Raw genomic sequence first — 16,032 nt, 5'->3', positions numbered from 1 at the left:
TATTGCTCTTAGCAGAGCTATTCTCCACTGCAGTGGGAATATGTTGTTACTTCACGAACATTTATTTTGCTTTTCTTGGAGGGAGAATTAAACATCTGTTTTCTGCTGTGAGCTGTAACTGTGAGGAAATAATCTGAATAGCTGGACTGTACGTAAGTGAAATTTTGAGGCCAGTATCTAATACTAACCAGAAATTCTCTTCTCTGATCTGCATTGTGGATTTTCAGCACAGCTCCGCATTGCATATTCATCACCACTTGGCTGCACCAATCTCCAATTAATGGGAGTTCCACACACCAGATGAGTGAAGACGACATTTACATGACATGATGTGCATATAATGTACCACATGGCAAGTCAGAGGATATTCGTGATCTGGATAGGCCAGGCTTCTCCTTTGCTCTTAAAATGACACAATCTCCAACAATTTTTATTTTCTATTCCTTTGGAACATAATCAGAAAAGCTAATTCCAAATGTTAAAAAAAAAAATATGAATCAGCTTCTCCATCCTGATAAAGCCAAAATAAAAATTCCTTAAGCATGGGTTTTTAAAAATAACACACAATAGCCCTGTTTTGAGCCCACTCAATACAGTCATAAGCAAAAGAAAATTACACTCATTTAAATAAACAGAAGATGAGATTCTGGATATTCACAGATCTCCAGAAGCTAAAGCTTAAAGGCAGATATTCCAAGAATTGTGGTAAAATTGTTAGAGAGACAAAACCAAATAAATATATTGAATGTCTTTGTTTATTAATTTATTCTTAATGCATTCTGCAAATAAGTTTGTTATACTGTTTTTACTTTTTTTTTTTTTTTTTTTTTTTTTTTTTTTTTTTTTTTAATGCTGAAGACACAAGAAACAGAGGAAAGCCAGTATTCAGTGTTTCTTAAAGGTTCTCCAGCTTCTTAGAAAGAAATGCCCAAAATTCAAGCACTTCTTCCTAAACTGAAATATCAGCTTAGGTACCTTTCCTGGCTCCCCTGGCTTAAGTACAAGGGAAAAAAATCAGAACTGAATGAATAATTGATGATTTTATTTAAGGGACTTAGTTGCAAAGCTGCAGCCCAACAAGTGGGAAGATGTTGGAAAGAGACTTTCCTAAATGTAAAGATGAAATGCATGGCGAACTATTTGTATGCAAAGAGAAAGAAAAACTGTTATTCTCTACTAGTGGGATTAATAAGCATATGATAGCTGGGAGATAGTGCAAGTCATTCAACAAGACCTGTTTCAGGTACGTTTTCTGAATATAATTAGTTTTTCCCTATACCTTTTTCCACTGATGGGCATATGATTTGATTGCTTTAGAAAACTCAGTTAAGTCTATACAGAGAGCTGTAGTCTTAAATCACTTTGAAATTGGTTTGTATTTTTGCTGAGAGATTTTGCCAAAGATGGTCTGGTACATCAGTGTGGATCGATACTGAGATACAGCTTAATATACACCAGGTTTGCTACAAATGATAGGCAAGAATTTATTTGACACTGACAGTTTTGAGCTACTGTAACTGAGCACACGGAGGTATGCTTCCTGTCTGTTAAACTACTTTACACCTACTCATGCATAGCTTGTGTTTAGACAAGGCTCTTTCCTCTAACAGATATATTCTTATCAACATATAGTAAAAGTTAAGGCTAGCCCCTGAACACCCACTCCTGAGCTGGTGGAAGTGAATGAAAAACTATTACAGTTAATAGAGGTTATATCAGGTGAGGTTTTTGCTAAGAATTCATATGTTTTATTCTACTTGTAACTATACCTCCATAAAGGATTTTGAATAGAGCAAGCAGAGGCTTTTTGTATAACACTACTTTCACTAACATATTTTCAAAAGTAAAAAGAAAGATCACAACAGAAACATATATCTTGAACCTAGAACTTTTCAAGAACCATAATCAGATTATAAATTTCATATTTAAATGGCATGGTGCACCAAGGCAGATGTGGTATATGGTGCACCAAGGCAGATGTGGTATATGGATCCCAGCCTCTTGACACTCTTGAGGATTTCCTTTCTGAACTGGTGCTTGTAATCCAGACAACTTCCACAGTGTCAGCATCCTTGGTGTTTCTAGGCTTGATGTCTTGAGGAAAATGTCCTGACTGACAGACATCACAGATCACTTGAAAATGCCCAGGTACTCAAATAATATGAAAACAGCTGCTGGCCTTCTGTGAGTCCTGTACAGCAAATCTGGTGTTCATATAATTCTGGCCACACACCTGTATTCACATTTGCAGTCTCAGTGACTTAAGAAGGTGCCTTCTGGAAGACGCAGCTGCTACAGCTTAAAAAACACCTTTCCCCAGCTGCCTGCTCCACAGTTGGCCCTTCCATGCCAGCAAGTTGAAGCTGAGCTGAGAGCTGGGGCAACATGGACACTTCTTGCAGCTAGGGCTGGTGCTGGGTGACTGACCCTGTTGGGAGGGAGAGGGTGACCTGTCACAGCAAATTTGGCGTAGCTGATCTGTTGGCACTACTTATTTTTCCTGTGCTGGACTACCTGGTAACACCAGAACAGGTTACAGCTAATGTAGGTGAACTCAAAATCACAAGATCAGACTGGTTGAGGTTGGAAGGGACCTCTGGTGGTTACCTGGTTACATCACCCTGGTAAAGAAGGACCACCTGGAGACATGGTCCTGGGCATCTTTCCTCTCTCTGCTGGGCATCTTGGTAAGGCCAGCACTCACCTTGAGGTTTTTGTTGTGCCTCTGGAGCTCCCGGCACAGGCTCTCGAGTTTGCTGCGGGCAAGGATGGCTCGGCTGTGCTCACTCTGCAGCTGGTCCTTCTCCTTGGTGATCTGGGCCTGCCTCTTCTGCAGATACTTGAGCTGCTTCTGCTCAGCACGATGTTCTTCAAGCTGGGCAGGGGATGGGGGTTAAAACAGATGAAGAGGAAAGAAAAGAAAAATAATTTATTTGAAGGGCAGCTGTGAGATTTTATTTTTGTTTTAGTGTTAAGAACAAGAACAGTTGGTAGCTCTTAATGCAATGAGATTTCTCCAGATCATCAAGATAACTCACTAGTAGCTTGTCCTGTTTTGCAACTTCATGAAAAAGAAGTCCCCAGTTTTCCTAGATAACCAGAAAGCTGTTGAAAACAAAACAAAACAAAACAAAACAAAACAACAATGACAACAACAACAAAACAGCAGAAAAGGTGCTGGACACCAAGGATAGAGTCTGTGTGAGGGCTTTGCTGCTGTTGGAGGCAGAAGTCTTTTTGTGGTTTAATTCGTCAGGCAGCTAAACACAACACAGCTGTTCACTCACATTCCCCACAGTGGGATAGGGGAGAAAATTGAAAAATGCACAAACTTGTGGGTTGAGATAGGAACAGTTTCTTGTGAACCCCAGCCTCCTACCTGGCAGAACAGTATGAGAAGATGAAAAGTCCTTGACTTGTAAGTGCTGCTCAGCAACAACTAAAAACATCGGTGTGTTATCAGCATTAAATCCAAAACATGGCACCACACCAGTTACTAGGAAGACAATTAACTCTATCCCAGCTGAAATCAGGACAAAGCTCTTCAGGGAAGAGTTTTCCAGAACAAACTGCAGACACTTCCTCTTTGCCAGGCTTTTCTCACTTGCAGACATGTGGGAGTATCTGCCATTTATCCCCTCATGGGGGTGGCTTACAGTGAATCAAGCCTCTTTCCAGCTCTTTGGCTCCATGTAATTGCTGAGGAAGCTATGGACAGTCCATGCAGTTCACTTAGGAACTGTTTCTGTGGATGCATAGCTCCTGTGTTCCCGGAAGGGCTGGTGGGGAGAGTGACACTGAAGATAGGATGAGAGGGAGCAACAACCTTGCTAATGGACTGGTCATTTCTTCTGATTCATGCCTATTATTGGAGAAATTTGCTGCACTACAAGTTAACCGTAACAGAAACGTCAAAGAACTGTTTCAATTCTGAAGCTTCTAAAGATTTCTTCTTCCATTCCAACCCACAGTAGCCCTCCTCTCTGTATTAAAGGCATGAATGCATTGAGACATTTCTAAAGTCCAGATGTTTTCCAGTTATTCACTAGCTGCAATATGCAAACTTTAATAATAATAGTTATTAGGATATATTATGTAATAATATGGTATCACTGGTATTAATTATTAATCCCAGTATGACTGGGAAAGTTTGTGAGTGCAGAGGAGCAATGTGCAGCTCAAACAAGGCAGACGACAGAAATAATATGTTGCACTTTCTCTGCCCAAGGATCTGTTTTCTGCAGATGTTCTGTAATTTATGCTTACAGTACAGAGCTCTGTGTATTATCAATCAAATCACAGCTAGTCATACCACAAACCAATGCAATCACCAGCTTGAAGTATATTTACAGTTTACGCTCAACTTTCAGCATGTGTTTTGTGTATTTTTACCCCAGAAGATTAGAATAGGGGCCTCTACATCTAATCAAGCTGCACTAGCTGAAGTAATTTTTCTAGTATTGTACGGGAAAAAAACAACTCTCTGTAATTAAGGCTGAGATTTGCTTTTTTTTTTTATAAGCTTGATTTTGGCCCCTTCCCCTTTCCTTATAAAAACACACACAAAATGTTATTTTTGCTTCATTTTGCATGTGCTGTCTGTGCTTAGCAGTTAATGCTTTGTCCAAATTTTAGATGATTCACTCAAGCTGTGCTTGAGGTAGGGGGCTTAGAATGAAACTGATCTTAATCATGATAGGAAAAGCCTTCCTAGCATTTTTTTTTTTTTTTTTTTTTTTTTCCCCCATAAAAATGACTTGCTGTAGAAAATTATGTTTGAAAGTTCTCAGAAATATCTAGGATATGACATTACTTTTGCACTGAAGAAGGATACTCACAAGTAAATAGGAATGACACAAGAGCACTAGAGTTTCTTTTTGTTGTTGTTGCTTTGTTTTTTTAATTGATGAAATATTAGCTAAAATTAACTTCAAATAGAAGAAATTCTGATTTTTGAAGGATGACATGGTTAGATGAACTCTCAGTTTAGGGGGAAAAAAAGTTTTATCTTGATTCTGCCGCAGACTGACAATACTTATGTCTATGTATTAGTGTATAATTGCTGCATACAGAACTTGAGAGACACTCAGGGCTTCTGAAAATAGGAAAGAATGAGGATTCTGCTCCAGAGATGGTGCTGAGTGAGCGCTTGCAGTGTGTGGGGCCAGTGCTTGAGAAGGGTGTGTGCTGCAGCGGTGGTGGAGATGACTTGGGCATTGGTTCTTCAACCCAAGCAACACTGGCACAGGTTGCCCAGAGAAGCTGTGGATGCCCCATCCCTGGAGGTGTTCAAGGCCAGGCTGGATGAGGCCTTGGGCAACCTGGGCTGGTGGGAGGTGTCCATGCCCATGGCAGGTGGGTGGGAACTGGGTAATCTTTAAGGTCCCTTCCAACCCAAGCCATTCAATGATTCCATGAATTCTATAACAACTGTTTGTAGGCAAAAGCTAAAATGAAGCACAGTCTGCTCTACCAACACGAACCACTCTGACTACATCGGTATCAGTAAATAAAACCTTCTCTGGCAGAGAGTAGTGTGGTTCAGCTTGTGCCCAGGTGACTAAACTGCCTTTCCTCCCTGTCCCTGCAGGTATGGCTTTATTCACACCAGCACCCAAGCTATTCCCTGATGCTACCCATTTTCTCTTGTACTTATTGCTATACACCCTGCTAGGGCTTATCCTAACAGTTAAATAGCATATAGCTGGGTGGCTGTGGGGACATGCTGCTACTACATTGGGTCCCCATGTATGAGCAGCATCTTCAGCCATAGCCACCAGCAGCACCACCTAATGCAGCCGAAGCCATTGCCAGCACCCGGCTCAGCCTGGCATGGCACTGCACTATCTCCAGAGCTGTGCTGCAGCAAGTGCTTCTGACACCACATGGTTCATTGGACCTGGAAGCTGATTCATCTGGAAAAGAACTCAGCAAAAGCAAAAAGTGACCTTCAGTGTGTGATGGGATTGGGAAAAAGGACAGAGTGGCAGCTACTAGTGCTGACTGCTAACAACCTGTTAATCACACTAGTTCCGCACTGTTCCTTAGCTGTGCTGAATAAGCAGTGGAAGGTTTTGTTTGTTTGTTTGTTTGTTTGTTTTTCAACAAGCTTTTAATTATATAAATTAAACAATTCATTTTAGTGATATTGCACAGAATATCAAAACTGAATACACAGTATTTTTGTTTTAGCACTATCCTCCTGCATGGATTATTGGCAATATGGGTTTTCTTTTATAAAGTATTCCATCAATGTTTGAATGCAGTGGAGAGTACATCACACAGAAAGTCCTATTTCAGTTAACTTGTTAGCATGAAGTCCCTTTAGGCAAGGGCTAAGCTCTGAACTTCCAGAGCCCAATTTATGAAGTCAGGGAATTTTAGATTAAAAAAAAAAGGAAAGCTGAACTTCATATTATGATAAGACTTGAACACATCTGTGCATAAAACTGATTACAAAGTCAATGGCCTGTTTGGCACATTTTTCAGTGCTCAACAAAATGTAAAATGCTGCAGCCATTTCATTTGTAAGATTTCCATTGCTTATGATCATAGAGCCCTTTAACTACTGAGACGAAAATCCTTCATCTGAAAATAACCCATCTCAAGCATGGAAAAAAACAGAGAAGGGGAGTTAAGTAGCTGGCATTATTACAGGGGTTCTATTATGGTGGCAGAGAATTTGACTGTTCATTTCACTGTTTTGGTTTCTCTGATGATTAGCTTCAGTTCCCTATTTTCTACTCTCTAACATTTTGTACTAAGCCTCATGCTGCTTTTTTGTTGATCAAATCACTGATATGTAATGTAAAGCAACACCTGCATGCAGAGGTATGCAAGGCACCTTGCAGAAGGGGAAGGTGGGAGCGCCAGCCATTCTGAGCTGCTGTGGGCTGGCAAACCAGAGCCTGAAAGCAGGGCTTGTGCTCATCTGCAGCACGTGGGTTGGTTTGGTGCTGTGAAACAGCTTCACATCTCTATTTTTCTTAACCTTGCAAATCTATCCTGTCTTTCTTAGCTATCTGGACATGTTAGCAGTGCTTGAGTGCCAGCTTGAAAGCTGTGCTATATGACTTGAGCCTATTGCATCCCTACTGCCTGCCAAAAAAAGGCAGTTTTAATATGATGTATGATGTATGTACAAGGAAAAGGAGGATTGTATTATTTTCAAAAGATGGTGATAGAGAAAAGGCTTTTTTTTTTTTTTTTTTTTTTTTTTTCCTATGTTGAAATATCTAGGGTTTCAAAATTCATTGGCCTATTCCAATACCTGTTACATAAAGATTTGGTATTATATGAATTCCAGTGAATACTCTAGGGATGCATAAAATGAATATTTAGTCTAAAATAATCATGGATAATCTCTTAACAAAAACAGTTTCTACAACAGAAGAATCATACAGGCCTTGAAGAAGGAAGAGATGTGTAGAGGATTAGAATAAAATCATCTTCTCCTTGAAAAATGAATTATACTTACAGTATTAAAATATATATATATCAACTTATGAAAACTATATTAAGAATAATGGTGAATAAACAGATTTAACAAAGAGGTGTTTTTTGTTGTTGTTGTTATGGCTATAATCTCTCATTTAAGTGATGAACCTATGCCTTCAGTTAAGCTTAATTCTACCAGAATTGTTTACACAAATTTCCCTTTAAGTACGAATATACTGCCTCATCAACTTTTTAGCCCCTTCCAAATTTAATCCAAAGTCCAGCTTGTTTTCCTTACTTTTTACTTTTTTTTTTTTTTTTTTTTTTTTCCCTCCTTCTCACTCATAATTGGTTATTTAACATTATGACAATTATTTTTGGATAAAATTAACAGGAGAGATGCTACTACAATGTGAGGTTTGACCATGCTACATGGCATGTGTGTTTATACTTTCCTGTATAGACAGTTATGAGAGGACCAGTGCTGTACTAACCAGCTCAGCATACTTCTTAAACAACAGGTCCAGCTTCTCCTCTGGGGTACTCAGCTTGTTCAAGCTTTGCATCAGCAGGGTAGCTTCCTTCCCTTAAAAAGAAAAAGAAAATATTTGATGGTAGATGTGGTTTGTACCTGATGTGCTGTCATGATTATTATTATTATTATTTTTTTTAATACATGAATCCGTAAAAACTCACAGTGTTTTGGAAGGAAAGGAACTGTTTTTGCTATGAATTTATTGTTTGTTCCCCTGTACAAAAAAGTATGCTGGAATTTTCTTCCATTTCAGACCTCAGCAATGTGCTGTCTTCTAGCAAAATCATCGGCAAGTAAAATGACTTTTTCCTGTGTAATCTGTTTTTCATTTCATATTTTAGTAACGTGACTGGATCACACATATGGTACACTTGACTCAAATAGGATGCAAAGGGCCTGGCCCCAAAGATCTGTTTGCAGGAACAAACAGATAAAAGCTGGTGTACTCCTGTGCTGCTCAACCCATCAAAGATACAAGGAAGATTAAGTTAGGTACAGAGACTATGGTGCACATGGACAAAAACAGATAGTGGTGGGTATTGCTAACCAGGTGTGGGCTGTATGAGTGTGGTGTAAATTAGTTCCTTCACTTGGTATAGAGAATATGGATACCAGAGACAATGTATTCACAGTCCAATAACTATATTGGCATACATAGTTAAATCACCATGTAGCCACTTGGGTATTGCTTCAATGTTGATGCCATTGGTATTCATTTCAGCCCTCAGTGTGAGCTGGAGTTTGAACAGCACTTGGTCTTAGAATACAAAATGTCCCTGGCATCCCTTGGAGATGAGGATGGCTGTGGTGCAAAGGGTTTGGCTGAGCTTTTCCAAATGCACCTCTTTCCTGAAGGCTGTAAGGACAAATTGCTTTCCGTCTTAGGCTGGATCTGTTCTACTTGAAGTCTGGTGCAGTCCAGAGGTACTGCCTGTGGAGAAAACCCACAATTTCAGACTAAGTTCTCTCTACAGTTCTGGTATAACTAAATGTAAGCTAAAAACAATCCTGGATTGAAAACTGTTGCAAGTGGAGCTGGAGAACTGTGCTTTGATAGTGTTTCCACTCATCTTGGAGAGGTACCACTAAATGCACCAAAGCCAAGGTCATAGAAACAGGAACTTTATTTCTGCTGGATATTCAAGGAACTTGAAAAACAAAAACAAAAACAAAAGCAAAAACCTGTCCTCCTGTCCTGCGTTTAGTCCCTTTTCTGTAAGCACCTCCTGCAGTGAATTAGTAGGATTAGTCTACTGTTGGGTTTGAGTTTTCAAGCATAAGAGAAGTATGAAGATCGGCAGAAGTTAAGTGTAGGAAGGTAAACAAATTACACATTTGCCAGACTGGGATGTAGCTACATTGCTCTCTAGTGGCTGTCCAGCAGAAAGGACAGATTTTACAAACTTATTAAGACTTCTTTCTAGCTCAGCTAAGAGAATCCTGCAGTGGCCAAGGGGCTCAATGACTGTGAGAAGCACAGTGGCAGTGAGAAGACTGATGGAAGAAAAATAACCTGAGTGTGAAAGTGAATTTGTTCTGCAGATTCCCTCTTGACCACTCCATGTAGTAGCTCTATTGGCAGTTATTAGCAGTGAGAAGTCATATCTGAGGAAGCAGGGGAAGAAATAAATGCACAAGGGCATAAACAAGAGATCAGATTTCTCTTTCTTCATGAAGCAGTTTTCTGCAGCGTGTCATCAGACTCACAGTTTTGGCTACTAGTTTGGGTGGCCTAGGAGTCATGTGATAAGATCCTAAGCTTTCCTCTTTGTAGGATTTATGTCATACAGCCTACTGCATTTTTTTTTTTTTTTTTTTTTTTTGGGGGGGGGGGTAATTATCAAATAGAAAAGAAGTTATAAAAATTACTGTCATTTTCAGGAGTAGCCAGAAGTCACTATCAGCCACAGTAGGTGGTTTTGTTTCTGTTTGCAGAAGGGCTATGTATGTATATAAGCACTTGCCTAGACCTTTCAGGATTTTCTTCTCCAGTTTTTGCTCCTTGCTAGTACTGGGCTCCTTTGCTCTAGAAGCATCTCCAGGAGCTGGCTTTTCTTTCTCACTTTCCTCATTTGCATCCTCATACTCGGCATCCTCCAGGCTGCCTGATTCTCCCTTCTCAGGCTTGTCAGTTACTGTTGCAGTGCTTTCCTTCTCCATCAGACTTGCTGCAGATCCATAGGTATTAATGATGTCCTCCAGCTGCCGGCTCAACTCCTCTGAGATATCACACACGGCCACCTCAGGACAGGTGTTTGGCTGGTCCATGGGGGCCTGGGGCTGTGAGCTGGGGACAGGTTTCTCCTTGCTTTGCCCCTGGACATCTAGTCTGGGTGAGATGGGAGCTTGTGGCTGCTGCTCAGTGGACTGGTCATTCTCCATGCTTGGTGCAATACCTGATAAAAAGCAAACACAGAGTTAATTGAAAAACAGAGGAATTAGTCTTCTTGCTGATTACAAAGCTCAGCCAGGATGTGAGTGATTTGGTGTGGAATTTGGGAAGGCAGATCATCCTCTGGCTCTGGCTTGATGAATACATCACATTGAAACGAACCACCAAGGTGATTTACCTACAGGGACAAAAGCAAATTTTACACCTGCCAAGAAGAGAAGCCTGCCCAAAGCTAATACTGAAAAATCAAAACCTCTTGTTCCTGTTGCCAGTGATAAAGCACAAAATGGCACCAGAGCCATTCATACTACTTCCCTCCCTGAACATACTGTTTGCCACTTCCTTGTTTTTCTAGATTCTTATTTATTTATTTTTTTTTACCTGCTAGGCTGCCTACCCACATGGGCCTCTTCACATCATATTTGCATCAGTTTCATTTCCTGTTTCTTACCCATCTGCACATCTTAAATCAATAATCAGGAAAAAAGGAAGAGTTTAAATGAAACTAAAGAACTGAAAATTGTACTGTACTCTTCGAGGGCCCAGCATGGTGCTTGATCTATGAGTAGCCTGGTCTGGCACTGCCAAAGTACCAGCAATGAACAGTTCATAATAAGATAAACAACTATAAACCACTTTTCTCTTGTACTTGTGGTGTGCTGCTGACAGCTTGTCTGATAAGGTACAAAATACGAACTAAATAACAGGATTGTAAAAACAACCAGGTGTAACATGGGTTGATAATCTATGGTGGATTCTGGTGTGAATTTCACATAGTTAGCTCTGAATTTGCAACGGGAACTTTACATTTTCCTATCCCTTTGAGCACTGCAACTAGTACTTACTTCTGCTCAAATAAAGACTGTGCTAATTACTGCCATGAATCCTTTCTCTCTCTTTTACAGTCTGATTTTATTCCTCCTTGTAATGATATGATACATGATAGTGTCAGTCAGGTGGGTAGTAGAAGTCAGGTAGTGTCAGTCCCTGGTAGGGACTAACGAGAGGAAGATTGCTTTGTTTGTTCTGTTCCACTGTCTACGGTACTTTCTTGTTTTTGAAAAGACAAGTTGTTTAGAAAACATGGAACTGACAGAGAAGCATTTTGTTCCTTCTACAGTTGGCTGTAATGTATATTTTCTATGGTGTCTGAATTTCTGCAGCTTTCAGAATGATAAACAGTCGGCCAAAGGCAAAATAAGATGATAAGAGAGTTGTAATTTATTGTAATATATGACATGGTGTTTGTTATTAAACTCTCCCCAGTCAAAGAGATGCTTGGTATTGCAGTGATGACCGTTACTAAGGCAATATTTTTCAAGATTCAGTTGGTGAGCTATTTAATCAGGATAATGGATATGATATCCAAATATTATGTTTTGTCATCTCTAAAGCAATTAATTGTGGGACTATATTTGAAAGCTTTGAAGTGTGTATATTTGAAGCTCTGTGTGGGGCTCTGGATGGGCCTGAAAGCCAGTATATAAGGAACCATGACCTGACACAGGTAAAACACACCAGCAGCAACGGCTTGGGAAGGCAGATGGCCCCGATCTCGTGAATCCTGTCAGGCAGACGCATCTGATACCTTCCTTCCTACTTTTGTCATGGTTGTTATACTACCACAAAGTATTTGTAAAATCGTATCAGTCTGATTTGATATCCTGTTGACTTTAATTTACACTGAAAGATTAGACCCCACATGTGCAATTTAGGTAAGTAATTCCAGTTAGCAAGAATGTTAGACTAGAGTTTGTGATCTTATTTTAACTGGAGTTAATTGACTGTCAATTAATTCCAGTTCAGTAACATTATGGTAAATGCTAAGCTAGAATTTCCACAAAATATGTGTTTGTTTCTGACATGTTTACACTAATATTTACAATCTGTTCTCATTAATTTGAGCTAATTGGCAATTGGCAATCAAGCAGCTAGAAAAACTAGAATCATCAGCTCTTTCTTAGACAGAAAAAAAGTTTCATGAAGTACATTCCCAATCTAAACTAAGTAGTTTTGTAACATGTTCATCATGGAAGGAGAATTGGACCACTAAATGCTTAATTTCCAAATATGAATTTCTCTTATTCCTATCTCCCTCTCTTTGTAAGAAGGCACAGGTTGATGTTCCTGTGGTCAGGGCCCTGTGCATCCCTGAGGTCTTATTGGTGAAGTGAAGGAGGTTGGCTTTGTCCCAGCTCAGCTCTTCTTCACTAGAAGATCTTGCAAAGAAAGCCAGAAGACAGGACCTGCCCCTGCTTTCCCTCGGGACCTGCTTTTCAGCTGTGGCCATACCACTGCCCTCTCCATCGCAGTCAGGTCCCAGTGACATCCATGCCCATTTTGAACCTCCATTGGCTCCAGCCCTGGCCTGGACCCAGCACCAGAGCTTCCCAGCTGGCCAATGGACATGCCTTGTCACTGTGAATGTGTTGGTGGATTTGCAGGGTGTATCTGTCCCAGACCACCCCACAGACCCAATCCTGACGCTGACCTGCTGCCCCACATCCTGGCTCCTTGTGGGTGAAGTTCCAGTTCCCATCGACTATGTCATTGTTCTGGCTCCAAGCCCCTCCAAGTCCTAACTCATGAAGCAGTGCCGTCTGGCTTAAGTTTTCCTCCTAAGAGAACCACTAAGTCTGCCTACAAACACAGTAGGCTCTAAATCAACAACAGTGATCAAGTTATAAACGGTGTTTCTCAGTAATAAATGAAATGTGGGTGAGTTGAAGAGAAACTTGATGTTTAAAACCAAGGACACAAGTTATTTAAAGGTTGGCCTCACAGGAAATCTTTCCTAATATAATCTATATCATTCCTGACTAGAAGGGGATTCATTATAATCAGTCTCTGAAGCCACGGCAATTTACAGTTGCTGAGGTTTAGGCCACCAGCTTGGAATGTTAAGCAGACAGAAACCACAGAAATATGACGAACCACAATGACGAACCTTTAACTCAAGGGTTCCCACCTGCTGGATCATACTGGGGATCATGTTTACACAGACAAGTAAATATTTTAATGTTTTTGTTCATGCTCCTTTTAGGCAGATCAGAGATCTAATAACTACTTTCAGCACAGAGACAATGTCTGTTAAGTCTTCTGCACCTTGTTTTGTGTAATGGCTTCCATAGTGTCAGAGTTTATATTTAGGAAGACAGGGCAGCTTTCATCTGCTGAGAACAGCTTTTGTTGCTGGGAAATTTTACTGCATTTGGCCCCAGTCCTCCTCTTGCTCCAGCCAGCTTAACCTTGATATACATCAGGAATCCTTTCTTATCAGGCCATTGAAAACTTACGATGTCATTCTCAGTACAAGTGTTTACATTAAGTGCTGTCTCAGACACAGTAATGCCTAAAAATTAGGTGACTGAGCCAGCAGAGAAATTCCTTGGCTCCTTGGCTTCAAACAGACTGATGGAAGGGAAACACAGCCTGATTTAAATGACCCTCCTCTTGACTTTTGTGACTCCTACTACCATCACTGTTGTCTCCACACACCTGAATTTCTGACTGGCCCTTAAGCTATTTTATGGTGAGGGGGAGGACTGACCTCTGATTGAGTCTGAGTGTTGGGTCTTGTTTACTCTTTTCCTCCTGTGTTCCCAAATCCTGGACTCATTCCACGACCCTGAGATCAGTATCTTTCTAAGCCCTAATTTTGACACAAGACACCTGTAGTTTCTACCTACAGGTACTCATTTTGATGGGAAAGTACAGTTAATACAACCATACAATATGTTTCCCCTATATCAGCCTTGAAGTTTTTAGCTTGAGATAGCCATAATGAATTTCAAACCCAGATCCCAGGTAGGTGTTTCACCTTGATTCTTGGCCTAAATTTAAAACCCTAAGTCTGTCACTCACAAAGTTAGAGAAAGTCAAGGTCGAGTCTCTGGGGGGGGGCAAATTGCAAGTCACTGCTGGGAGGAAGTCTAGGCATTGCAGTTAACTGCACCTCAGCCCTTGACTGCCCTGACCATGACTCAGGGCCTGGCTCCAGAAATGGTCCTCCTCTCCACCACTGGGAAGCACACTGAGAGCTGACCATGGCAGAGCCTCTTCTCCATTCCCCTCCTTCCTGCGTTAAATGTTTGGCATAACTCAAAACAACAGTGGACCTCCTCAGGACACTGCCCCTGTCTTGGGTGGGAGGTGACAGCTGCCAATCTCAGGCCGATGCCTTTCTGTAGGAGGACTCCTGGCTTGTACTGAGACTGGTGCCTGGCACAGCAGCAGTCAGCAGGCTGACCACAAAGACACACAAATGGGGTAAGCATACAGCATAGCCAGAAGCAACAGAAAAAAAGTGTGCATATTCAGTCTAGTGTCATGTTGAGTTTCTTTGCATCTGACCATATCCATTAGCATTTCACGTTTATGGCACAATTTGTGTTCACCATGCTTTCATATCAGCCTGTGCTTCGACATCAGTCTGTTTTTCCAAGGCAAAAGGCCAGTCAGCAAGAGCCCACACATGACTTAGCAGAGACACAGTAGCCTTGCTGCTGCTGCTGATGGACAAACAACCCCTACTTCTGGACAAACAGCTCCCAGGCAACACACCGCATCAGCCCACCTTGCACTGCTGGGGTGGGTGCTGCCACCGTGACGGGAAGCACTGCCCCAGCACGAACAGAGCACAAAATAAACATCCTGAGCTTGGGCTTGCATGCTGTTGCAAAGTTTTGTTTATCGCTTTTAAACAGAACGTTTCTCTTTCCTTCTCTTGGGAATTTTTTATCCTTCCCTTCTTGCAGCCTGAACTTCTGGAGGGTTTACTACATTGCCTATATTTAGCTCTTGCCTCCCCATGTATCCAGCAGAAAGACACATGGCACCTGCTCTGCAGCCAGAAGTTATTTTAAGCACTTCTAAAATGGGCAATGGTATTTAGCACTTTATGCTCAAAATTCACATACTCTCACACATAAATTCCCCAAAAACAAAGTGTTCCACATAATTACACCAGACAGCATATGCTGATAAAGCCTAAAGCTTTACCTCGGTATAACACCAGACTGAGGTACAGTAACACCTCAAAACAGCAAGTATTAAACCCTGGAATGGCCTTCACTGCTGTAGCTCCAATTACCCTCCAGAAATATAGAAGTGCCTTGTTATAATCTAGACACTCTCATATATATTACTTCTGAAAGTTGTGACAAAATCAGCTTTATCAACTACATGCTACACTTGGATAGATTTATAATTTATGTACAATTTTCTAGTACAAAACCACACAAAACTTTGGTAGTGTGGTGGCACATTTTCTTACAGGCATGGAAAGAGACCAGATTTGGAGACTTTCTGATGCCACCTGCCTCACATCTCATGTGGCATCCAAGTCTCGATCACTTAGTGTTGTATCAGACCAGCCCTTACTCTCACTCAAAAGCAAGTTCTACCAAAGTTGACTTACTTACTTTTTTTCTTTTTTCTTTTTTTTTTTTTTTTGATCACTCATTAGAGAAGCATTTATTAACTTCACATTCACAAACATCCTCACATACTCACCTATTTTCCTCACATGCCACAAAATGCCCAGGTTTTTAAAACTATTACAAGAAAATGTGGGCTGACTGTCTCGAAGGGAAGTACTTAGATTAAAGTCCTTGCATCATGCCATCAAGAAGTGACAACGAGGAAGCTGTTTGTCAGACTTACCAGA

At 40.8% G+C, this 16,032-nt stretch overlaps 1 protein-coding gene across 1 annotated transcript in view; it reads right to left on the bottom strand.

The window, feature by feature from the left end:
- Positions 1-10,666, bottom strand: part of TXLNB (taxilin beta) — a 28,830-nt gene extending 18,164 nt beyond the window's left edge. Inside the window, exons 1-4 of the mRNA XM_032185248.1 lie at positions 10,543-10,666; positions 9,937-10,368; positions 7,932-8,023; positions 2,705-2,875 (exon numbers count right to left, since the gene is read on the bottom strand). Of these exons, the coding sequence (XP_032041139.1) occupies positions 2,705-2,875; positions 7,932-8,023; positions 9,937-10,368; positions 10,543-10,666 (819 nt within the window). The remainder of the gene's footprint in view (positions 1-2,704; positions 2,876-7,931; positions 8,024-9,936; positions 10,369-10,542) is intronic.
- Positions 10,667-16,032: the final 5,366 nt, after the last annotated feature.

This window comes from Aythya fuligula, chromosome 3 (genome assembly GCF_009819795.1).
Source record: "Aythya fuligula isolate bAytFul2 chromosome 3, bAytFul2.pri, whole genome shotgun sequence".
NCBI classification, from domain to species: Eukaryota; Metazoa; Chordata; class Aves; order Anseriformes; family Anatidae; genus Aythya; species Aythya fuligula.
This window is presented reverse-complemented; position numbering and strand designations above follow the sequence as displayed.